The sequence below is a fragment of the Plectropomus leopardus genome, chromosome 5 (genome assembly GCF_026936395.1).
Source record: "Plectropomus leopardus strain MGB_pleo_1.0 chromosome 5, ASM2693639v1, whole genome shotgun sequence".
Classification (NCBI taxonomy): domain Eukaryota; kingdom Metazoa; phylum Chordata; class Actinopteri; order Perciformes; family Serranidae; genus Plectropomus; species Plectropomus leopardus.
Window position 1 is genome coordinate 17482431 of NC_142180.1, and position 26646 is coordinate 17509076.

Consider the following 26646-nt stretch of genomic DNA (forward strand, 5'->3'; position numbering starts at 1 on the left):
TCCATGACTTGAATCAACATTTGTTTGAGCAAGATGTGATCTTTGAAACCTGTCCAAATCCTTGTCTTTCTGAACAATGGTTATCTTTTGAGAAAACAGGCATTCTTCAGTATTGAAAACATATTTGTGCAGATAAATAGGTTTTCATCTGATTAACTATGGGAGGATCTGAATGATGCCTTTGCAAAGCCTTGGTCATTTCTACCTAAGTGCTAAACACCACAGCAGTGTAAGGGACCAAGCTGAACTGCCCAGGTGCCTATCATCAGCATATGCTGACAAGTATACAAGCACCAACTAATGTCTGAATCAATGGGATGCATTAAAAAGGCTTTATGTGACACTGTCAAAAGGAAGGTGACCTAACAAAGAAAACAGGGTGCATGCTGAGAGGATTAAGATTATCTTTAAGCACCCTGTCTGTTAAAACAAATGTACCTGTGGAGTAGTCAAAGATGTGTTTTCTTCTTTTATTTCCAAATGGTTGAGGACAATTTGATATCCTTCAGATTGGGAAGGTGGTCATCAGATAAGACTCAATTACAGGTTTCTTTGTTCTTTTATTTGCTTAGATTTTAGGTTCTACATTTACCCTGTGATGAAGAAATTAAATGTGAATGAACATGTGTGCCTCTTAGATACACCAAAGAAGTCAAAAGTGATATGGCACTTTGAGAATTCTTGGCATAATGAAGGGTGTAACTGCAGCGTGTGTTTCATAGCTCAATAGTAGGGTGATTGTTGGCCTAAGTGACAAAGGCTGCTTCCAGCTAAATAAGCAGTGTTGTTGTCACTGACCAATGGTACACACGCATCGTTTCTATTTGGCCTGTAAAGATTTGTCATCGCAGAGAACCCCGAGTACACATCATATTAATGCAATTGCTATGCCATTATGGGTTACTGGCCCTTCGGGAGTTCTATGATACTATCAGCCCATGTCATTGGTTGCCTTCCCCCTTCACAGTCAGGCGGGATAACCCTGAAGTAACACTCCCTCAATGAGTGATCTATTTATTTTTGCATGGGCGCTTTTATCGACAGAGCCTGTAAGCTTCAGGGGGAAAGATGGTATCAGATTCTATTCCTGGGGAAGTAAGTAACCAGCATACATGCCATTTATTCAGGAACAGCTGCCGGTGCTGTATCAGGTCAGAGCAGCTGTAATGATAGCATCATCCTTCCATGAATCTGCCATCCCTGCTTCTTGTCTACTGCTGTTTTGGTTGGTTTGTTTGTTCGCCCACCTTTTTCTGCCCTCTCTTGCTCCTTCAGGCAGATTCCCTCTGTCAATTGCCTAATTTCATCAGTCTCAAATCCACTTACTCTGTGTATGTTTTCAGCTTCATTACTGTAGTCTGTGTCGGCCTCTGTCTGCTGTTTTCATACAGTGAAGGCAGATTTAATGTGATGCGAAGCACAGATAGGCCTCGTAAACATCAAATACATCATGTGTAACACCCAGAGAGCAGGGCAGACCTACCCTTCGCAGACAGATCTAGCTAGAGGGGTATGAGAGCATCGCACCTTTTATGGCATCTTATACATAGATCATTGAGGAGACAGAAGAGGGACTATGTGAGAACATATTGCCATGTCTTGTTCTGAAGTTTCTAAAGTGAAGTGTAGGCTTACCATTGCTTTTCTAAGCTTCAGGGGAACTTGGTATAAAGAGATTATACAGGGGTGATCATTAATAATCGATGGAGAGGATACAGCACGGAGCCTAAAACAGTGTAAATGCCTGTACTTCTTTGAACCTAGCATTGAAATATTCATCGTGCTCTGCTGATGTCAGCCTAACTTAGTAACCTGTCTGGATTTGGTTTTGAGACCCTCTGGTTCTTCCTTCTGTTTCCCCGCATGTCATTTATTTTCCAAGATTCAGTATTTCAAACACATAAACACACCATTCTCCATACAAACCAAGTGAGTAAAACAGCACAAGTTTCCTTATTCCTAATTTATCATGGCAATTTAAGAATAAGAAACTGTCAGAGATATTTCCTTAAATGAGCTACATTAGTTAAGAAAATTATCATATTGAAATTCTTGAAAGTCTTCTTTGTCATTCTTTGAATATGAAATATTTCACTTCAGTGACATAAAATGAAACAATATTGGTCAAAAAAAGAAGGTTTAAAATTATTTTCACCTTAGTCTATCACGCTGTCATTGCTCACAGTCTTAATATTCATAAAGTGGAAAATACAAAATGCCATAGATTCACTAAAGGCATAGAGACCAACTCTGCTCTTGGCTTATGCAACTCTAAAACAATTTTGCACTCCCCGGGTGTTGACGACACCACTATGATGTCGGCGTAGTGGACATGAGGTCATCAGCTCTCCAGATGAACGGTGACCTCTGTGGGGCCACTGGCCAGCATCTTAGTCAGTCAGTCTTCTCCCAGTTGTGATGTGGCCTTGGGCTTCTGATGCATATTACAGCCTGCGGTGCTTCCCTTAGGCTCTCATCATCTAAGAATGAGTCATTGCTGTGGCTCCAGTCGGGGTAGATGTCAAGCGAATTGACCCATGGGACTAATTGCCCCAAGAGATCAGGGAGTCTGCGTAAGGAGAACAATGACCATAGAGCACACTACACTGTCGTCTTTAACAGTCAAATAATGGCCCAATCATGCGGTACTATTGTGAATTGTGGTTTATTAATCTATATCAGTCTTTGATGGTTAGTATAATGGTTCTTGTAGGTGTAGCAATAATGACAATCAAAGAGGCTTCAATCCAACCTTTATAGATGAGCTTTACACATTTAATACCAGGATCAAATCTAACCGATTACATCTCTCAATTGGTATTCAGTCCTGGGCTATTGTTGGTAATAGTGTGTCTCAACCAAGTGGTGGTTTTGCAGAGCTCTGTGTAACCTCAAATTGACTTGTCATTTATTTCACTGAGCATGGTGAAACTAGATCGAGAAATCACCAGGATTACCGGGATTTCCTTCTGGTATTACTTTTCACTGAATTGTCTCCTCCACTTATCTTCTATTTGCATTTAAAGCTATTTATTTACTACCTGTTATACTGAGAATATGTGCAGGGTATCAGCATCTTCCTTGAGGGCATTTGATTAAGACACATGGATGGATAAGCTAGTTGATAATTGGAAAGCATTCTGTGAGTATCTTGCTATAGGATGGTTTCTCAAACAATTAGAATGCAGGCTTATTTTCTGAGAAGGAGGAAGTCAAAGAAAGCACAGTGCTAACTTTCCCTGGTTTTATTCTGAAGCCTCTCTGATGCCTCGATGCAGCCCTCTGGGAAAGCTAGATTCATAATGAAATGTTGACACGTTTATTCAACTCTTACCTCCTCAACTGGTTTATTCATTTATCTGGTTATTGTACATGGCTGTAATCTCACATTCCTAAAGTGCATTTGTTTCAGTGGTCAAGGGTAATTTGGGATTAGAAAGTCTCGTGAGATAAAGCAAGACGTTGAATACAAATGCATCATTAGACCCTGGAGTCAACTTGTGTAATTTTCCACTTTTGAGGAATGAGACTGTGTGGTCTCAAGGTTTATGGTTACATGGGTACTATCCCGATCTATTAACCCCTGTTTTATTCATGAAAAATCATTGTAAGCATACATAAGTACACATAATCCTATGTTATCTCAACAATTTACCCTCTGACATTAGTTTCATTTCATTTCATTTCATTTCATAGTTTTGTTATGTATTTAACTCTTAGCATTCAATATTATTTTTTCCATTATGTTAATATGGAATTAATAATTATAAATAACAGTTTTATTGGTATGTCAACTGTGATTTTTAATTTTTCAAAGGCAGATGAAAAAAATACACAAAAGTCTCTAAGTGCTACATTTGCAAAGTGTCAATTACACTCAGCACTATAACAATTAATTTTGTCTTGAATCACTATTGTGTGTTATAGCAGTCAGCTTCAGTGAAAAGGGAACTGTGTACATAAAAATTACAGCTACTTAGAATTGATTTTTTTTATTTTAAATTATTATTATTATTATTATTATATAAGCCTGCTTTGCAAGTCAGAGGACTCATGCCTCTCATTCACTGTTCTTTTCGCAGAGGACCTACTACCACCAGGCTTCCCTAACATTGACATGGGCCCTCAACTCAAAGTGGTGGAGCGCACTCGAACAGCCACCATGCTCTGTGCCGCTAGTGGCAACCCTGACCCAGAAATCACCTGGTACAAAGACTTCCTGCCCATTGACCCCAGTGCAAGTAATGGGCGAATCAAACAGCTACGCTCAGGTAAGGAAAGCCAAGCATGTCATTTTTTCTTTTACTAACATCAGCGTTTGTTGGATTTCACAGGACACTTTTGGAAATAGACTACATGGTTGTTTTTGTGCCTTGCAGCTAATGTGCCTTCACTGTCCACTTCCAGGTGAAACTTTGTCCAAATGTTAACGTTTTAGTAACTAAAAAGTATATTTTGTTTTAGGTTAATTTATTGAACTGACCATAGTGTAGTTTTAGATACAACAACACAGTGTGTAGTACAAGTTAGACTTAGATGGTTACTGTTTAAAGCACTTAAAGATCAAGTCATGAGAGGAAACGTACTAGAACACAACATGGGAAGCATATGGTAAAGGTCAAGCCCTAGTGCTCTGACCATGTTTTTATAACCATAGATCATCCAAAAATTGTGTTAAAAATTTGCAAATTACATTTCATAGAGTAACATTACTGAATGAGGTCAAACAACTGACAACATCCCATAAGTGTGTCATAGTAGACAATGAGACCAAGGTCTATGTTCTACTGACAACTCAGTGGTGGATATGTTGTCTTGTTCCCATTGATTAAACACCACTGAGAGACCCAGTAAAGCAAAGTCTAATTATATTGCTAATTAAGTGCAGGCCCTGGAGTGGCCCGGGGCAATTAGGGGTAGATATTTTAGGTCGATGATTTGTCGCCATTCGAAAAATCCAATGACTCCTATTTGATTTGTTGCTGAAAATGTAAATCACTGTAGACACCACTAAATAAAGAGTCTGTTGCCACTGAGTCCCTACCCCAGTTGTGACCCTCATGAGCTGTACAGGCAAAGAATCGATTCGTCATCTCATTTTTTATGCTTTGCCAAGTCCACAGTTCTTTAGGATGCTTATGCTTTTAGTTTTAGATATGTTTCATATTTAACTTAGTGGTGTGCAGTTTTGAGGTAGAAGTTTGACTTTTAAGATTTTAAAGCAAAACCTGCGATCAAATCTGTGACTATTTTCTTTCTCTGGGATGATGTGCAACTTACTAAAAAGTCTGTTCCTTGAGTCATAGTGGCCCGAGGACCTCCTCGAGGATGTTAGGTGTTTTGGAGAAGGCTGTCAGCCAGGGATTTTGACTTTATTTTGAGGCCATAGTGCCTCCATAAGGGACTTTTTGGAAGAGAGCTTTAATGTTAATGTTTTCACTGTCATGCAAATGCTCTTGTACTGCCAGCCCTTTTGGACTAAATAAACTACTAAACACAAAGAAACTGAAATGCAGTCATAAAATTGTGAATATAATTATGATATCTGTATGCAGTTGTATTTTGTCACGTTCATAATAAAGGTGAAAGCTTTTAGAAATATTAAAGACTTTTAGAGAATTTAAGAAATAAGATTTAATTGTTTAGTTTCCGGGTAAATTTTGCAGCTGGTAAGCCTCTCTACTCCACCAGAAATAGGTTTCATTATAATCATTGGGTTACCTGTTAATTTTAACCACATTTGAGCCTCTGTGGATGATGGATGAATTATCTCAGCTTCCTGCCTGTTGTCTAACCACTGTATCATCTGTCTTTATCTGTTTCATGATTTCGTCAAATGTATTTGTGTGTCCTGTCTAACAGAAACAGACTGCTGTGTGGTTGTCTCTCTTTATGTGTTTTGTCTATAATTGTGTTTGAAACTCAGATGTGTCTCACATCGCAGAGTCTTCAACACGTTTCATTTGGCTGTGACCCATAACACAGGTTAAAACAAAACAAAGTAAATAAATAAATAGAAAAAATAAAATGAAAATAAAACAGAATAAACAACCAATAAAATACCACAAAAAATATGACTAAATATTTGATATTTTACAAGTCTCACCAAAATGGATTTGGTTTCATTTTTACAAAAAAAGTCCCTCTTATAATAATATAGTTATAAATTGTAAATACATGGTCCATGACTTGAAAAGTCACCGCTCCTTCCATGGTATCTCATGGTAAAACTGCTAACATGAGGTGGGACACATGATCCAACTACACTGTAGTGTACACTTTTACTTCTTGCCTAGCAGTCACTTTCAACCTCAACATAAAATGAACTATGTTGTTCTTCCTCTTTCTCTATTTACTTTCCTCTTGCATTGTCATGTACAGAAACCTTTGGTAAGTGTCTTGCAAAGCCCAGAAAGCCCACCCACTCTCCTTGAAGCAGATGGCTTATTTAAACTACTTTCCAAAATGCATGCTCCCCCTGCTCTCCCCTCACCCTTGTCCTCTTTTGCCACGTGTTCCCTATGTTCTGTTTTTATTTATGCTAAACTTTTACTTTTGTTTCATCCACTGTCCTTATTCCAACTCTATCCTCTTTAATCACCCCCCACATTGGAACTTATAGCAGAAAGGCAAATCAAGGACAAGCAGCAGCAGCACTGGTTGGGGAGCTGGTTAGGTATCACAGTCCACCTTTAAGCAGCACAGCTTTTATTTATATGGGGAAGACTTGCTGAGCAAGTCATTTTAGGCAACATCTTGCTTCACTTAAATGCTAATATGCAAAGTAAGACTTAAACTGTCCAGTTCAACAGCCTTTTCTACAATATTGTAGGAACTTTACTGGACTGTTTAGGGTCCTAAGTGCCTTTTGCAAGGTTACCTTGAAAGTAGCTCTTGCCTTATGTACTTTTAACCTGACCATTACCCCGATTTTACACTTCTGATGCTTCCTGTCACATCTAGCTCATTCTTGCTGCTGTGTTGCAAGACAGCAGGCTTTGAGGAAATAATTGGACTCTGCTTGAATCCAAGACAATTACTCCTGTGCAGTCATAGCCTACAGTATTTTTTCTCTTCTTGGTGAGGTATACAGCTAACACTTTCCTCCAGAAATACGCTGTTGTTTTATACTCAGGTGTAAACGATTAAACTTCAGCTTTCACAATAACAGCTTCGCTGTCCAAAAATACCCTTGGAAAGAGCAGAAAGTACTGAGAGGGGCTGAAAGAATCTTGAGTTATTTCCAAGTCAAGGTCACTACAGGACCGCTGCATGGCTGAACCCTCCAATCCCACACTTGGGCTGGGTCGACCCTCTGGTCTTGGCCAAATATTTTCTCAGGAGAGTATTTTCTTCTCTTGCCAAATTGGCCCACATCCCCACTGGCTTACAAATCTCGAGCTTAGACTCTATTGCCCATGCTGGAGAGTGAGGGCTAGAGTAATAGTTACATTCGGCCACATTCAGTACTCCTCCTGACTTTTTGAACTACTTGCAAAAATATACCCAGGCACTTTAAGATGGGTATATTATACTTACAGGCCGAGCTATGTGTGTATGTAGGAGGGCAGAAAAGGAAATTACTTTCCCTTGTTTTAATACCAAGGCTCTCATAAGGTAATGTTAGCTCTGGGGGCTTGCCTTTTTTTTGTAGCCCTCTTGCTGGAAAGCTCATTCAGCAGCAAGGCAGGATTTATGCTGATGAGAAAAAGGCCTGTGTGCTCAAACCTCCTTGGCTGCCATCTTCTTGTGTCTTCAGCCCTCCGAGTAGCCATCTTGGCTCTCCAGGTTTTAGTATTTAGTAATTTTCCTTTTATAAGAACTTCCATAAATCCAAAAACAAAATAAAGGTAAAACTTTTTGTGGCAGCCTTTGAACATTTTTTTCTCCAGATTCATCTGTTGATCAGATTGCTGTTGACAGTCTTTGGAAGCTACCTGTTTGCTCTTTTGCTTCAGGCACACTCTCAAGCCTCAGGGGGTAACTCTGATGGGTCCTCTCCCATAGATGCTGGTAAAATAGAGACTTCTGGGAGGAGATGGAACACAGAAAGGGGAACATGTGAAGTGGGTTGGAAAACATATTCAAAAACATACTCAGCCTCTAGCTCTTGCAAATGAATCCCCCACCTTTCTCATGTGACCTTCACTCCATCTGATGTTGAAATGTGCCTATTGACCTAACTTATTCTTACCTTAAATAAAACACTACATTGTAATAATGATTTTTAATATGTATACTGGAAGATGGAGCACCCCACCCTTATTTGTTAGATAGCTGCCTAGCTGGCTGACTCGTTCTTTATGTGCCAGACCATGCTGTGCTGGCAGGGCAGTGATATTTGCATCTGGATCCCCTGAGGAGCTCCTCTAGAGGTGTGGAGGGAGCCTGACATTTCTCCCCAAGTCCCTGTGGCTGCAGACCCCAGGCTCTCAGTGGCCTTGTCAGCCAGAACAGATTATCCAGAGGCCAGAGAGACACTGAGAGGATCGCGAGTAGTGTATATTCATAAAGATTACAGCGCCTTTTATTATAAAGGTTTAAAATCATGACCTGCCATTGGATGGCTCCCTTACACCCACAGACTTTCCACATTCCAGTGTGAATCATGCTGAGTTCAGTTACACTGAATCTCAACTGTGCAAGAAAACGTTCACATTTGTTGGCATCAAAGTTGCTCTGCAGGGAGTGGCCAGGAGCTCTGCAGATGTGGTAACAACAGCCAGGATTTCCCTGAGACCTGCTGTGATACCACCAGGATCCCAGACTGGTGTCTGTGGTGATGAGAAGGTCAGCCAGACGCCCTCTGGAGGGTGGTCAGATTTTGACACTTGGCCAATCACACAACCCCATCCTTCTCATGCGCAGATGGGCAACATCTCTGGCCAGATTGCCTCTGGCCAGACTACATCCTTCAATAATATTTTTAATATATTCAGAGGGGTGTTTAACAAAACAGCTGGGGTGTTCTGTGGAGCAAAATAATGCCTCATTTGATAATGCAAGGAGGTCAGCAGCCTGCTGAAGTATATTTAGGTCATTGTCACCCTAAGCTGATCCACCCCTGGCTGACCAAAGCTTAGAAGGGGAGCTTAGGGCCATTAGGTTGCAAGCTCGTTGTACAGGTGGATCTGCCATTATAATTGAATGCAGACTGGTCACTCCAGACCCAGCCTGCATGGTTAGATCTTTGGCTAAGTTTTATTTTATCTCTTCATGCTGCTTTATTATTTAAACATTAGAAGTTCCAATTGTCACTCATTTCCTTCTTCTTTTTTTTTTCCTTTTTTTCTTTTTTTTTTTGGTGGAACTAATTCCTTTAAACTGAACAACCTCTATCTGTCATCTCTACCCATTACACTCCTCTGTTTTTCTGTCTCTCATTGGTCTCCCCATCCTTTATAAGGTCCACATGTGATGTCCCTCACCTTTACAAACCTGCTTTATTAACCTTAACCTTATCCTAACCTCAGCCTAACTTTGACCTTAACCTTACCTAACCTTTAATTAGTAACCCCTTAACCCCCAACTAAAATTTCATCACAGCTAAAGCAAAATAAACCAACAGCTTTTGCAGCCTCTAATCAAACTCTAACTCTATAACAGTGTAACATTCCCAGAGCCCTATTGTCCTTTGCCTTGTGATTATCTATCTTTATGTGGTCTCTAAAATCATTGCAGAAATCATTAAAATGTCACTGTTGTTTTGCCTGGTTTTTCAATGACTCCAGAGTACCTCTTTTGCAAATCTATGTATTTCATGCAGGGTTTATTGTTACTGAAGGGAGGATATCCTGTAGGGTTTAGATAATATCAAAACCTTGCAAGTGAGAAATATAATAAATTATGACCTCTTTGAAATGTTTCTTTAAAGACATTTGCTAATTTGGTCAGCCCATGTGGAAAACAATAAATTATAAATTGAATTAATTTTAGATTACAGTATGGTTTATCACAGCAATACACCCTTTCAGAGCAGTAAATTACAGTATAATAAATGTAACTTCTTTTGTATGTATCCTAAAAGTAAGTCTATAATGGTATTCACTTATTGACAATACAATACACTATAGTTTGACACAGTATACTACAATTCTGAATAAAGGATATTAATCCACCAAGGTACACTGCGAACAAGGCAAAACTTCAAAATCAGTGATTGCCTCCTACCTGCTGGTATCACAAAAGACACCTCTGTAAGAGAGCTGCAACAACAATCCAATCAGAAGGTATTGAAATTCTATCCCACTGCCCAGCCACCCACACCTCTTAATGTACTACATAACCTATAGCAATAGATGGCACCACTTTACATCTTTAACTCCAGGTTCTCTTGATTTTATTTCATATTTTTAATGTTAGAGGTACTGTTGAAGAAATTGATGAGCAGATGGGTGCAGAATCAGCATGCAGGCATTGTAACGGAAAACTGTGGTGAAGGGGAAGCCGAGCTAGAGGGCAGTGCCTTCAATTTACCAGTCGATCTACGTTCTGACTCTCACCTATGGTCATGGCTTTTGGATAGTGACCGAAAGAATGAGATCATGGACACAGGGGGTTAAAATGACTTAACTTCAAAGGGTGGCTGGGCTCACCTTTAGAAATAGCACAAGGAGCTCAGACATATGGAGGGTGCTCATAGTAGAGTTGCTACTCCTTTGCATTAAATGGCAGCCAGTTGAGGTGGTTCAGGCATGTGATCAGGGAGCCTCCGGGGTATCTTTTTTTAGAGTGGTTGACTGGTAGCAGACCTCGGGGTAGACACAGAAGACGCTGGATAGATTATATAGCTCATCTGGCCTGGGAATGCCTTGGGATCCCCCAGGAGGAGCTGGAAAATGCTTCAGGTGAGAAGGACATCTGGACCTTATATTTATACCTTGTTTAGCACACTGCCACCATGACCCAGCCTTGGATAAGTGGCAGAAAAAGGATGGATTGAAGGAATGTATTGTTGTTCTGTCAGCTAGTTGGTAGAACTACTAGCGTATGTTGTTGTATGCAGCTTGCATGATTGCTTGCACACAAGGGCCAGGGCCGGTAGTGTTGGCTCAATGGACAGTGTGTACCCCTGACCCTCAGCTCTTTGCCTGCAGGCCATCTATGCTAAGTAGGGCACCTCCCATGGGTTGGCTCAGCCCTGCTGGCACTCTCAAGGGATGGCCAAGGGCATGTTGTTGCCATGAGTCATCCTTAGATTTAGAGAGGGAGACTAAAAAAAAGGCAAGAGGTAGGAAACTGTGGGAAAGACTAAGACACATTAACTCAGATATTGGGAGAACGAAGTAGGAATGGCGAAACACATAAAACACGAAAAAAAAAGGGGAGCCAAGAAAACAGTTGGAAAACAATAAACAGAGGGGGAGAAAGACAAGAGCGGAAGGACAGTTTAATGCTTGGCACAGAGGAAGTTGAAGTTAAGCATGCTCCCCTACCCACACCCAAAGCTCTGCCTATAAGGGATGCATTTTACATCCAAGCTACAACTCGAGCTATGTTTAAAGGCCTACCAGCAACTAACTGGACAAGCACGATATTTTATTGTCTCTAATGGGACATTTGGCTTGCAGTCATGCATGTAACACAATACAGACTCACAATGAACGAAGAATAGGGGAACATACAAGTCTTGGTGAAATGAAACAATGAAAAGAGGTCAATTGACTAGGGAGGAGGGATGAAGCTTGAAGTGAAGAGTCTATCTGTCACAGTTAAGCAGGTTTGCGACTTGTTGGATAAATAAGAACTTCAATCTGTTTGATTTTACTAGTGGTTTGCCTAAAGATGCAGCCTAAAATTCTTGTTCAGTGGAGACTCCTGTCTTCCCTCAGCAAGTTTGCTCCATACTAATGTAGATACCCTGTATAGTATAGTGGCATTTCTAACTTGTTTTACAGGCCTCTTATTCAAGGTCAGTTGGCTGGGAACAGCCTTCTGCCACTGGAGAAAACCATGTCAATTTAAGGTCGATCCTCTCCTGCTCGGTACTACAATCCAAAGATGCAGTTATGATAAAGTGCATGCCATGACCTTGAGATTCTTCAGCTCTGCTGATTAGGCATTGTATATCCTCTCTTTCTATATATATAATATGTTGAAGGCAAGGAGGGGAAAAAAGAGAAAAGAATACCTTTTTCAAAGTTTACTCATTTGGGGGCCTCAGAATTGCATCGCGCTCTTTGCAGATGATGTGGTTTTGTTTGCATCATCAATCTGTGACCTCCAGCATGTACTTTGGTGGTTTGCAGCTGAGTGTAAAGAGATTGGGATGAGAGTCAGTAATTCGTAGTCTGAGGCCATGGTCCTCAGTTGAGGTGGTTTGGGCTTCTGACAAAAATGCCTCCTGGGCACCTGCTTTTAGAGGTTTTTGGGGCATGTCCAACTGGTAGGAGGTCCAGGAACAGACTAAGGGGAATATATATCTCAGGAAAAATAAAAGCTAGTATGGGTGGATTTTGTGATACCAGCAGTAAGAGGTGTTGTTTCGTCTCTTTCTCTTTCTATAAAACAAAAATCTTCATCTCTGAAATCCCTGTTAGAGATTACCTAATGGTTTGATAATCTAGTTCCAGTGATCCACCTTCCAACCCAAATAACTCCTCTAACTACTACTAACAATAACGTTGAACTAAACTGATGTTGTGTCTTCGTTTTTGTGTCTCCTCCAGAGGGTACCCCGATACGAGGTAAGATGTTTAACACAATGAAAAAAGGGAGTAAAAATATTTTAACTTACATTAAACCAGACATAACCGCGCCTAACTCCACCTAATCGTGGGAATATCATGCGGGCTGTTCCTCCTTAAAAAAAAGACAAAATCTTCTCTTCCCACTAACATTAATACTTCATCTGTGTTTGGGTTGTGTGTTCTTTGTACACACTGTTTGTGAGCGTGATCATGTGTTTCACACTTCCATGCCCTATGTCATTGTGAATATGTAGCTCTTCCACCTTTTTGGGCATTGTGTGTTTGTGCCTTCCTGTTATATCCTCCACATCATCAGTGTCAGGAAACTACTGAGCATTTCAAATTGTGATGCCGGCTGGTTGTGATACAGGGATTGAGAAGGTCGAAAAAGCAGAGGGGAGGGATGATGGAGGTTATTACGAGGCAGTTTGTTTGCTTTGTGCCTCTGACATTTAAATAGTTTGGACATGGACATGGGGCTGGAGGGTGGGGGATTGGTGATGGGAAGTATCGGGGTGGGCGACGGCAGCCTTATTTGTTAATAAGACCAGGCTATTGAATCCTTTAAACTGTTCAACATGATCTTAGCAACCTTCTTCTCTGCTTTGATATCCTCCTCATCCTCCCATCCAATGCCAGAGCAATAGCCACATTCTGTATGTTAATGCAGCCCCCATCACTTTCATGAGCCCTAGCTGGAGATACTTGTAGTATGTCAGGAAAAAAGCCGGCATAAATTACTTTTCATTTAATTCCCCTCCTCCCTGTTACTGTGCGGCATATGAAGGAAAAAACAAGGAGGTTGCTGCATGCAATGGCGGCCTTTTTAAAAAAGACAAAACATACATCCATTCAAAATCAGCTCTTATAATGGCAGAGGATAAACAGGAGGATATCAAGGTTGGAAGGGAATTACACAGAGGTAAAGCAGTGTGACTCTGATGAATTATACGATAGCTTTGTCAAATAATTCCTCCTTTCCCTTTTTTTATTTATTTATTTTTTTTCATTTTCCCGGACAATGTAACTTTCCTTTGTAATTATCCAGCAGGCTCTGTTGCTGAAGCATTTTTCTCCAGTTGATTCAGTGTGATTGTTGATTTGTGTGTTTGCAGTAAAATGGTTTTGTTCCACAGGCTGAGCAGGTAAGTGAATATCTCAGTTTGACATGTATGTCTCTGTATTCATGGGGACGAGATGAATGCTCTTAGTTGGCGATTAGTCTGGAACAGCAAAGCTGTGATTTATTCGATGATAGAGCTCCTACAGTAAGATTAAGGTCCTCCATCCTCAGCCATTTCATACAAGCCATACGTGACATGAATCTCTAAACAGAAGCATGTTGTCCAACATAATCATGACCACCAGGGGTTTCAGACGATATTCAGAACCTTCACTCCTTTTAAGCCCTCAACTCACAACCAGCATAGCCAAATCCAGCCCTCCCTGCTTTGCTTTGTTTGAGTAAGAAGGTCTCATAAATCATATTGTGGCGAACAAAAGCAAGCATGACTTATGAACTCTGCATTTGCATAATAAGATAAGCGGCCTGAAAAAAGCGATTGGTCCCCACCACATTACAGAATGCCGACACTGACTCGCCGTCAGAAGTGTATGGTGATAATGTAGAGAGAAAATGAACAGCACAGGATCTGGAGAGAGATGTGAATGTATTTAAGATCAAGAAGGACACAAATAGTTTGTTTGCATAGACGCACATCTGCTAATGCAGACTTTCATGTATTTGAAGTGACTCTCGAAAATGGAGCTTTTTAAAAACATGTCTTTCAGTCAGATATCACTTGTCCCAATACTGACTCATTTAATGTCACTCCAAGTCAAGTCAATTTTATTTAGATAGCCTAATATCTAAGATCACACATTTATCTGAAGGGGCTTTACAATCAGTACAGCACATGACACCCTCTATATCCTTAGACCTGTGATTCAGATAAGGAGAAACTCCCCCAAAATGACAAAAAAGGCAGAAAAGACAGAAAAGGAATCAATCACAATGATGGAGATGGACACAAAACAAGAGTAGAGGATGAATTTCCTGGATTGAGGCACCGTCAGCCAGGAGAGAGAAAGAAACACAGAGGTCTCAAAATGTCTGGTAGTCCAGTCCAAAGAAGCCTGACTGAAAAGAGAGGACAAGAAGGAGAAAACAGGGAGAGGGAAAGAGAGAGAGAGGGAGGGAGAAAAGGTAGAAAGATTGGCGGACGGCTTGGACGCTCAAACAAACAGAGAGTGAGAGAGATGCAGTCGCTTTCGGAAAGCATTCTCGTCGGCAGGACAAACACGAACTATAAGTACTAGGCTTAATAGATTCATTGAGACCGAGCCGCCGGAAGGATAATCGTAATAGGTACAAGGCCTGAAGTAATAAAAAAAACAAGCAACCAACTGAAAGTTAAGGCTAAAAGATGAGTTTTGACTTGGACTGCCTGAAGTCAGCAGGGAGGTTATTCCAGAGGACGGGGAAATGATAGGAAAAGGGCCTGCAGCCTGCTGACTGCTTTTTAACTCTAGAAACAGAGTAGGGAGCATGGGAATAAATATAAAGTTTAAGGATATCATACAGGTACAGGTGTGTGCCTGTTAAGAATTTTGTGAGTTATCAAAAGCATCATAAAGTCTTATCCAACAAAACCAATGAAGGAAGTTTAAACTGTTGTACGGACAAATGTTGGTTTTCTATTGTACAGATTTTTTTATGGAGAATTCTGAAATCATTTGAAGTCTGTAGTATGCTGTCAAAATTTATCAATCAATATAAATTGTTACAATTTGAAACCATTTCAGTACTAATTTCCATGGTATTGCTCTCCTATTGCTCTCATATCCTTGATGTTTTTTTGTTTTTTTTTTCCTGCTGTTTGCTGCTAGTACCCAATTCATGTTATGGCCTCATTATATTTATCCTTTAACGAAAAAAGTATCAATGGAAAAACACAGGCCCAGACACACCAAACCAACAGTCCACCATTTCTGAGCATCTGTTGCCCTAGTGGCCGTGGTGTGTCACACATCGTTGGCCGTCATCTGCCCTTTTTTAGCTTTCTTTTAGCCAATTCAGTATGGCAGAGCCTGTCATTGGTTAAAATCACTCTGGCACTTAAGTGCACAAGAAGGAACATGGAAGTAAGGAAAGTAAATAAATGGCTCAAGTCAAGAGGGAGTGAGATCTCAACAAAGTTTTATGAAATGTAAGGTTGTTTCGCTTTAGCCATTGAGCTCTTTAGCAGAAATGTTTCTTAATTGTTTGCATTGTTGTGTACTGGTTAGTGGCAAAAATGCTTTGTTGTCACAGCATTGGATTGTGTTGTTAATGTGTAAACTGATTTTAACTAGCCTCAAGGTAGTCTACAGTTACAGACTACTGCTGTCTGCTGGTATGCAGTTATTTCCTTTCACGCAGGCGCAGAGCATACATGCTGTTCGGTTCGGTTCCTTCGGTTGTCTCTTGGTGGTGTATTCATGTGCAACTTTATGGCGGCGACAAAGGCAATGTAATGGTAGACTGTCACTTGTAGTTGCTTGATGTGGGTTTAGTGTTTTAATACAAACCATTGTAGTACAGTAAGTAAGGTTACTTTTTGGGTGACTAAAGGCTGACTGAGCAGCAACAGAGGCTGCCCGCTGAGATTGTTTTGCATTAGAAAAAGTAGCAAATGTAATGTAATGTGGCATTATCTCAGAGAGAGTAATAGAGTTATAGATGTCACGGCAATCCCTATGCACATCATATTAAGAAGCTTCTTGGCCTCATGTCTAAGAGCTGATTCCCCAAATGTAAAATCTACATGGTTTTGCTTGCATACAAAGCCACCCAGGTGCTGGCCTAGAGGTAAGCGATAGGTAGAAAGGTAGCTGGACTCCCTACCTGCTTCATTACTGATTTCATGGGAGCGTTACAAGCCACCAGATGGGGGCTGACAACAATGGCGTCACACGTGGGGCGCCATGCTGGTGCGATCACAGTATAATGACCTTGGGGTGGTGGCAGAGCATGCCCGAGTGACAGGATACAGACAGAAGGGAAGGGAGACGGAGAGGAAAGGGCATTTCCATACTTGGCTGCCGTGTGTCCACACTGGCTGTCGTCTCTAATGTGTAATTACTAAACTGCAACTTAAATCCATAACTTTTGGCATGTTGTCGCCCTCTGTTGTAAAAAGAGGTATTTGAATTGATGATCACCCACACAACAACTGCAGAGTTATTTAATGGAACCCTGCTGAACCAGTCGTAGCAAAACTTGGAAATACACCAGCCAGTGAAGAGGGATACTACTGGGCTTATAATGTTTATGCATGATGTGATAATGATGATGTAGAAATGCAAACATGGTGTGAAACTTGTTAATGCCTCTTATCTTGCTGTTTTCAATTTAAACTGCAATGTCAACAAGGACAGGTTTTGCCTGATATTTCTCAATAGCAGAGCACATATCTTCGAATCTATGTTTTATAACAGTAAATGTAATTATTTTTATTAATATATTAACATATTTGTAAAAGTTCCTCCTGAATCATTAAGTGCACTTACATATTGAATGATGCACTCTTCTGTGCATGTCAGTGAGTTTAATTCATGTACTGCAAAGGTTATTATTTTGAGTGTATCCACTTATACAGTAAGGTGCTAATTTGGGGTTTTAATTGCACTGTAGAGGAGCTTTAGTGAGCAGTGTTTGTATGAGAGGATAGCGAGGAAACGACAGGAAAGGTGCTGAGAAATGAGAGACTAATGAGAGACATGAACTGAAAATGAGAGATAAAATGATGAAAAGAATAGTGTGCGACCGGCAGGCCTGAGTGGGCAGAGAAAGGAGCGAGAGGGAGGGAAAGAAAGAGTGAGACTTGGCCAGCCATTTTGTTGATCGCCTAAACAAATCAATCAAGGCCCGCTGGAGCACACTAATTGAATTACACAAATGGGACTGGGGGGTACACATGGCAAAGCTGCTACAAAGCAGCGACAGGGGTGGGTAGACCACGGCTTCAGGCACTCTCTGAAATTAATCATCCGTGCTTGCCCCTCCTTGCTTTTCTTTTATCCCCTCATCTGTCCTTCTGTTTTTCTGCACTTGTCTGTCTCTTCAACTCTTCCCCCTACCCCTCTCTGATTGTTTTGTTTCCCTCACTCTTATAAATGAGACTCTTGCCACCCTTTGCTGTCTCTTTTCTGATTGTCCCCACCCATCCACTTTTTGCCTTCTCTTGTCATTACCCTGTCCAACCTAGACTAAAACTAGATCTATTTATAGGTTTGTCCATATAAATATTTTTGTTAAAACCTAGACATTTTCTGATATATTTTCTGCTAGACTGAAGCTACAGAAAGTGCATTAAAAACATGAAAGGAACTGTTTTAGTTTCATTGCAGTGAAACATATTAGTTTTCCTTCCAAAAAATAGATAGGTGGATAGCTGTGCCTTCAAAACAAATATATATCCTCAAAAAATGTTGGGAAGAAAATGATGAAATTCTAATGTACTAAAGACTGCTGGCAAAAATGTATCCACTATAAACAGCTTCAGTACATGAGTGTGTTCCACAATCTGAATTGGCCTTCAAAAACATGTATTTGTTGAACTTTGCCCGGGTAGTCTTCTTTGTTATCGCACCTTGGCACCTTAACGCTCCTCATCAGATCAGCCTGTGGCATGCAGCGCTGTTAACCAGGGCAGCTGTCACGGCGGGGAAAAATGTCCCAGACCTGCTGCCCATTACAGCCTTCTTTATCGAATGGATGAAGGCAGTGAACATGCTGCAAGACAGCCAGGAGTGGGTAGTAGCGAAGACTGGAGGTTGTGCGTGTTGGCAAGCAGGGAGGGTCACTTTGACTGAGATGGAGACTAATTGGTCCACATGGAAGTGAAGTCATTATTACCAGGGACTTTATTTGCCTCAACTGTAGCCACTGTTTTTTTCTCATTTTGGATCCTAATGGGGCCGCATACATCATGGAGTAGGACAGACAGAAAAAAATGGCACCAATCTTTTCTCCTCTGACCCAGAAAAACATGAATTATTACTCAGCAGGGGCGGCACTAGCTGGGTTTTAAGGTTGGGCGATGTGGCCCGTAAGTGGAGGTCTCAGGTTCAATACCCACAACAGCCCACAACTTCCAACATTCATGTGTCCTTTTTAAATGTCCTTGAGCAAGATTAAGTAGCAAGGAATACTCGCTCAGTAATTGCACTTCACTTGCACAGTCAAGAAAGATACTTACAATGTAATGTAATAAAAAATGGATTTGCTTGTACTTAAATACTGGTGGACCTGTACCCACAGTGAAGTATCAGTCCACACAGTCAAACTGTGCTGATATCATATAAAGTAAACCAGGCCATGTTTTTATTATGCCTCCATAGGCATTACATTATTGGATTGTCTGTCCTTCCATCCTGTTCAACTGAACTTAGTATCTCAAGAACTCTTTGAGGGAATTTCTTGAAATTTGGCATAAACGTCTACTTGGACTCAGCAATGAACTGATGAGATTTTGGTGGTCATCAGTCAAAATTCAAGGTTACAGTGATGCTGTCTGTCTCATTCTTGTGCACTCCATATCTCGAGAACAACTTGAACCTGAACAACTTTTTTTCTCCTCAAAATTTGGCACAAACGTTCACTTGGACTCAGTGATACACTGATTACATTTTGATGGGCAAAATTAAGGTCACTGTGACCCTGCATGTGTCTCATTTACCTCATTCCCACCACAATTAGCGTGCATGCAGGTTTTTTTAAGCATGGGTAGACCTGCTAAATGTTTTTTTTCCCACTGCCACTGAACTTAAAGCTGTAGAGTGAATCTGCCTTTCTGTCAGCTGGCATGTGTGTGGGCGTTGTCTTGTCCGTGTGACGTCACAGACAGGCAGGAAAACAGGTAAACAGTAGACAGCAGAAAAGCAGAGGTCTTTTCAGTGGTTTCTTCTCGTTATTTGTCTCTTGCTTATTAAGTCCCCCTGTCAAACTCGGTGCAGATGTATTTGGATCAATGTTCTAGCGCTGCTTAGTGATGGCACGTCATTGCATCTGGCTGGTAACGGGGCTGAAATTACCGCATTCACCTGGGTGTTGTGTTTCTATCAATGCCGACTGGAGCCGGAGACGATAAAAACCCATGTCTACTGCAGAGTCATTTGACCTGGGTATGAATGCTGATCATACACATTCCCATTGCATTAAAAAGCCAGATGTTAGCAGGTTTTTTGTGCAGTGGGAATTTAATTGAATTAGGAATGAGGCTATTTTAATGACGCAAATATCTCATGAACACCCCGGAAGAATTTCTTCAAAACTGACACAAAATGTCCACATGGACTCGAGAGTGACCTGATTAGAGTTTGCTGGTCAAAGGTCAAGGTTACTGTTACCTCACAAAGCATGTGTTCAGCCATAACTCAGAATTCATATGCTAATTTTGACAAAAGTTCACATAAATGTGTGATGGGATATAATGACAAAGTGAAGACATTATACATCCAGAAGGTCAAAGGTCAGCCTCACTGTGACATTATAATGTTCTGCATAACCACTTCTCTGACCATTACTGGCAGAAGGGGAGACATTTGGTTGGATACATTCATGTTTTCACGGACATGGATGTAAATTGTAAGTGCAACTTGACTATTCAGCAGAGGCATACAACCATGAAGCTCCATTTCTGGTTCACCGTGCCATTTCTTAGTGTGCAGAGTACTCAACTGTCATGAACTGTTTTGCATGTTTCCTTATGAGATCAGACAAAACAAATCTCTTTGTTAGGTGTGTTTGTGATAAGGAGTAATAGCTGAAGACAGGGAAGACATGTCATTAGGCACCATATAAGACTCACTTCATAAGCACAGAAAGACCATTTTGTGAGCGCCAATGTAAATTGCAGTTTGTCGCTATAGGCAAGCCTTTATCAGTAAAAGCCCATTGTGTGAATAGACTGGCTGCATTGTTTGATTTTTTTGTTGTTGTTTTTTTTTAAAAAAATTTTATCGTGCTTGTGAAAGATAATTTTCAGCATTTATTTTATTTCTTGTGTTTCCTCTTTTCCTGATAAAAGAAGAAAAAAAAGCGTATGGCCACTAGCACTCTGTTAAGGCACAGGCTGGCAGGGGAGACTGAGCACAATTATGCTAAACACTGAGACTGCAGTCACATTAAAAAAAAGACAAAAGGAAATGGCGGAAAAGAGACACATGCTGGTGACAAGGGTTTTCAAAGGGTAGAGTTTGTTTTCACACATGCACGTACATGCTGCTGCTTGAGATAGGGCTTCAAAGAGGGTTCATTTGGATTTGTATGTTAAAAGCCCTTAGGTCTGTTGTTTTTAAATGGTAATATTATTAGGCTTTAAACTGACTAACCGGTCAAGAAAAAAACAAAGCGACTTTAATCTGTTATATGGGTACAGAGATCATAAATTGCACTAATAGGAAAGATTTGTTTAGATTAACTGTTGTGTGGTTTACCAAAGACAAAAGCTGGGACTAGAGCAAAACATGTGAGGAGAGTGGAAATCGCAAAGTGGACAGAGGAGATATGCAACTCACACAGTATAGCACAACACATGCAACACTAGCGGGATTTTGCATCTCCACTATGTGTGAATCTGACGGAGAGAGGAGCATAAAGCATCTCAAAATAGCACGAAGTTGTGATTTCTCTTTTGCTCTCCCTTTTTCTCTCTCTCTTACCTTTTCCGTCCTTCTCCTTCTGGGCTTCCTTCATCAAACATTTGTTCACACAGATCTAATTTTATCCAGCGTGTGCAATTAAGTATTTTGTTGTTTTCAGTGTTTATGCAGTTTAGGATGAATTGTAACTCGCCCCGATTTTTACGAGGTTAAGAATAACGTCTGTGCTCGTTACAAGAGTCAAACTTGGGGTTTCAATTTTGAGAGAGAATAATAATAGACAAGGTAGAAAATAAGATATTAATTAGAATAAATCTCCATTCCTCCTTTCCTCTCAGTTTTCCACCTCATCTCTTGCTTCCTTTGTCTCCCTCCTTCCTATCTCTCCTTCTCGCTTCTCCTTCCTTTTCTTCTTTTTTTCTTACCTCACTTGTTCTCCCTCTGTCGGTGTTCCCGCCAGCGGAAGGAGTCTTTATGTGTTCTTCACAGCTCCACTAAATAATAGCTAGAATATGTAATGAAGCCAGTACGAGCTTGGAAACAAAAGATAATACCACCTAGCGAGGAGCCTCCACGAAAGATGGAGCGAAACAGATGAAACTCCCTCCATCCTCTCAAACACAATTGTCCCTTTTTCTCTCCTTCTTCCTGTCTGTCTTTCGCCAAGAAGTACAATACAACAGCAGCCAATGTTGGTTTTAATTGGCTCTCAATTAATTTTGTTTGGCTCATTATCTGTCACCCTCCGCAAGTTGGTGGCTGTGTTTTGTTGACCTTCAGATGACATTTGTTAAGTATTATTTTCACATAATGACATTTGTATTTGCTCAAAGCATTTGGAGTTGCAGACCTTCAGCAGTTGGTGTACACAGAATGAAAAATACATAATATATAGAACATTTTTTCTGATTTTAACCGTTTGGTAACAGTCAACAAAAAAGGCCCAGCGCAAGCCCTTCAGCGTTATTATTTATGAAGCATTAAAAAAAAAATTGCACTAACTTGAGCCTTCCAAAGATTTTATAATTCAGCACAGGGACCGAGGCTGACGAGCCGCTGGCAGAGCTTTCTGGAACTGTCCACCTGGAGTTGAACTTCACACAGTCCTTACTTTGTGGTCTCCCTGGTGTTGAGGCGGTAGGCTTCTGAGCACATTCCAAGCCACCTGCCACCGGGCTGGCATTTGCTGTTCCAAGCGCACATCAAACACATCCAAATCAGATCCCTGCATAAACGCAGAGCGAAGACTCCACCACCTGCACTCTGCAGGTAGACATTTTCATTTGGTTCATGAGCTATGTGCCAGGAACAGCTCCCTCTGGGCGATGAGGATGATCTGAGCTGTAGAGGGAAATGAAGAAGGGAAGAAATAGAGTATAGATTATTTTAGCTTCAGGTTTGTTTCTTTCTCCAAGAGTAGAAATCCATGTACAGACTCCAAGGTGTAAAATACTCTTAGAGTATTAAGCCGTGGCCAAGGTGGAAGCGTGACTAATCTTTATAATTAAGCAGGATCGATGGTCTCATTTGTGGCACAGCTGAAAAACGTTATTAGACCAATGTTCCAGAATAGTAGCTTTGTACAACATTGTGTTCACTCCGCCTGCTGATGTGATGGAGTAGGTTATGGTATATTACAAAGCATCCTGGGCAGCGGCTGGCGTATTGATGCTTCCTGGCTAAACGCTAACGAGCGATGGTGCTGTGTTTGTCAGGGAGGCCTGGGCTGCAATCTGTCTGCTGAGCCCGCCAGAAGCCCTAATGATATCATCAGGAAGTGCCGTCAACAGCGCTGTAACGAGGAGTGATCTGACGCCCGTTGTTTCGCCTTCCTCCTCCGTCCCCCACGCCCCTTCCTCTGTGTTGTTGCTGAGCATTTAGGTTGTGTTTATTGGCGCATACTAGAAACAAAATCTAAAAAGTAAAGACAGATATAGTAAGTTTGAAACACAGAAGCCCTAAATGGTTCATATAAAACTGTATACCCCAAAATATGACAATATGGGGGAAATTGAGTAATCATAACACACAAATAACTAGAAAAATAGAATAGAAATTATTGAAAACAATCCAGCAGTGGAACCAGAATATCCGTCCATGTGGGCATACTTTTCATTCCTCTTCTTTATTTTCAAAAGATATAATGTAAGAATTACATGTGGATTTATTCAGATGAGTAGTTATCAAACAATTTAACAGTGGTCTAACTACAGAGGAGCTGAGCTGCTGCATTATGCACCATGCCAGTGTTCATTTGGACATGAGCTGTATGTCTGGATATTTTCCCATGACCCCTCTTCCCCCCAACACACTTAGACTCTCCCTAGGTGAGTGCTATGCAAAGGGCGATTTGTTCATCTCACTCAGTTTACAGGAACATCTACACACTTCCACCTTTCATCACACTTACATCATAGCTTTTTTTAAAAAAAAAAAACATCTCATGTCTTAAACCAGCATAGCTACGTATTTAAAGTGAGTGATTCACATTTTAATTTATTTAATTCCCTCTCTCTTTTATCTGTGGATGGCTGAGGCTGGAGAGGACCCCAGTTTGCCATTCTGCATTAGAGAAATAGTTGCTGATTTAATGCTCCTGAGAAATTCAAGATGCCTTGCATTAAGAAGATTGTCTGACTCCTTCATGCACTGTCACTGACAGATCGACTAATCATTGCTCGCTGGTTTCTTTCTCTCTTTCTCTTTTTCTCTCTCTCCCCCTCCCTTTTTGTCTTTGCTGCTTGCTGTCATTTTCCAGGTGCCTTGCAGATCGAGAACAGTGAGGAGACTGACCAGGGGAAGTACGAGTGCGTGGCGTCTAATGTGGAAGGCGTGCGCTACTCGTCCCCTGCTAACCTTTATGTGCGAGGTAGGGAGCAACCTGGTCCCAGAGCCAGGCCAACAAAAAATGAAAAAAAAAAATAAAAACATCCATCCCATTCTAACTAAAATGTCTGAACAGTGCAGCTCAGCTTTAAGTGGCATTACTGTTGAGCTTAACAAATGATAACTGCTTCCATTTTAGCCCAGCTGTATTTGCACAAAATGTATTTTGCAAAATAGCATTACCCAAGTACTATAAATCTTTTAGCATTGATAGTATTGCCTGCCCACAAATGTAATTTCATATGCACTGAAACTTCCAAATGTAAAACTATAATTGACCAACTAATGTTCTTCTCTGTTATGATGTTATGCTCCATTTTGTCTTTGAATGCCCTCCCCTACTCACTCGGAAGGAAATGTGTAGCACAACAAGCCGTATGTCTTTATTTTATCAGTTGTAAGACGCCTTCTACCTGTAATTGTGTGCCCGATAAAATGTTTCCCCCCTCCTGAAAGTAATGGAACCCAAAAAGAGTCGGAAAAGGACTTCTTTTTGATTAGCTTTTTCAGGTACAGGAGCACAACGGTAAGTCTTGATTTTGATTGAGTGGCGAGGTATTAGTGCCCACCAATCAAAATCTCAACCCCTTCTCCTTCTCCAGATCTGGGGGTAAAAAGGATTTCCTTTGTGGTGAATTAATAGAAAAGGACCCTTAACACAGTCAGCTGCTCTGTATTACATAAGAAAAGCTCCATGGCATAGATTATAAAGAGTGCACTTCCTCTACTTTCTCTTCATGGTGTTCTGGAGCATATATCCATAGAATTCCCCTGTTTCTGCTTTGGGGTATTATCTTTAAAGCCTTTTACAGTCAGCAGTAATTTTGGCGGGCATGTTCCAGCAAAGTGAAGATATGAAAAACAATCAGTCACAGAGAACGTTGAGTTTCATAGGAAACAGGCAGTAAAGACAAAAGCCTACCCTCTACCACTAATGCTAAATGACAATGAATCCCTGTTGAGGGAACTCTGATAAATTGAAGCAGATGCATTTTCGACATGTATTATTTATATTGTGCATATTAAATAAAGATGCCTCGGTATCTACTCAGTTTGTTCCCTCTGCTGTGTACCAAATAACTTTGTTCCCAATAAATAATTCACTACCCTGACATTATAAAATGGGTCAGGGAGCTGCTTTTTCATTATTATTGCTATTATCATACCCTGTGAAGTAGCAGCATAGGGAAGAAAAATTCAACGGTGAGGAGTAGAAGGTAAAAATGGTTCATCAATATTAGTGTCTTTTCTTGTCAGCATTCATCCTGGAGGCTCATGGTGTCTCCACTGTGATGCAGTGACACTTAATGTCAAGTAGCTATTCATTTTTTTCTTTTTTTTTCACGTACAGCATGGTATAAGTTAAAAGGTCCATGGCAAATTATAGTCGAGAGCTCTACAGGAGTCATTAAATAACAATAATAATGGGAACACTTTGTTGACACAGCACCGGGATATTTAGTAGTTCCTTTGGTCAAAAACACACAGCTATACCCTGATATCATTTCCAACAATTCATGCAATCTCCATGAACACTGGCTCCATCAGCATGCTCTTAAAAGCCTACACAAGGGTCATAATTAGTCAGGTACTTTCACACTATGTAACACACTTGTTATGCCTTGATGGTGTCAACCTTTGTCTGTTTTCAGTTAACTTTTGTCAATCAATTCTGATACTTGATGTTGACTATGTTTTGTTCACAAAGCGAAATGCACTTGAGATTAGCAGCTGTGGTACAGATCAATTTTCAGGAAGAAAAAAGAAACAAAACAAATAATCCTAAATTTGATCTGGGGCACACTGTACCAGGGAAAATTGAGCCTACTTCCCGAACAGAAACCATAATATCAGAGCTACTGATTGGCTTCTAACAACATTTACTGTAACTATCTTGAACTGCAGCTGCTAATTTCAGCCCAAACTGTGTCTTTTTTTATTTTCTATCTCTCATTAGTTTTTCTTTATTTTCTCTTTATTTGGTTTCCTTCTCTAACAAAAGCAAATACAGCCACCACAGGAGCCTCTCCTTGTGGCTATAAGGAGCTTGTGAAATTTTGAATTATGAGTATGGTACGCTTGATTTGACTCCAGTGGCGCCTCACAATTTTTTTCTTACCAGGCGACAGTGCGGCCACTGGGGTGTATCTGATTGTTTTGGTTCAAAGTTTATTTAAAGGGGGGGAGGGGGCAGGCAAGTGTACTTTTAAGACGGGTATCACTGATAGCAGGGACAGGGGAAAGGGAGAAAAAAAAGGATTAAAGAAAGGGAAATGTAGCTGCAGCTAAACACCTTGAGGTGGCTTTTTTTACTCTCTCTGTGTTTCCCCTATTTTTCTCTTCTCCTCATGTCATTGTGTTCTGCATCAACCCCTTTACATCCCTCAGAGCTTCGAGAAGGTTGGTGTGTTTTTTCTTTTTTACT

At 40.7% G+C, this 26646-nt stretch overlaps 1 protein-coding gene across 8 annotated transcripts in view; it reads left to right on the forward strand.

Moving 5' to 3' along the window:
- The window catches only part of ptprsa (protein tyrosine phosphatase receptor type Sa), a 263072-nt gene that overhangs the window by 156002 nt on the left and 80424 nt on the right, over positions 1 to 26646 (forward strand). For 7 of the 8 annotated variants that reach the window (XM_088077631.1, XM_088077634.1, XM_088077633.1 and 4 more), the window contains 2 exons: positions 4083 to 4271; positions 24094 to 24204. In XM_088077631.1, the coding sequence (XP_087933757.1) occupies positions 4083 to 4271; positions 24094 to 24204 (300 nt within the window). Of the gene's footprint in view, positions 1 to 4082; positions 4272 to 24093; positions 24205 to 24263; positions 26622 to 26646 lie in introns of those variants that run through there. The other variant, XM_088077635.1, reaches the window with a different exon arrangement.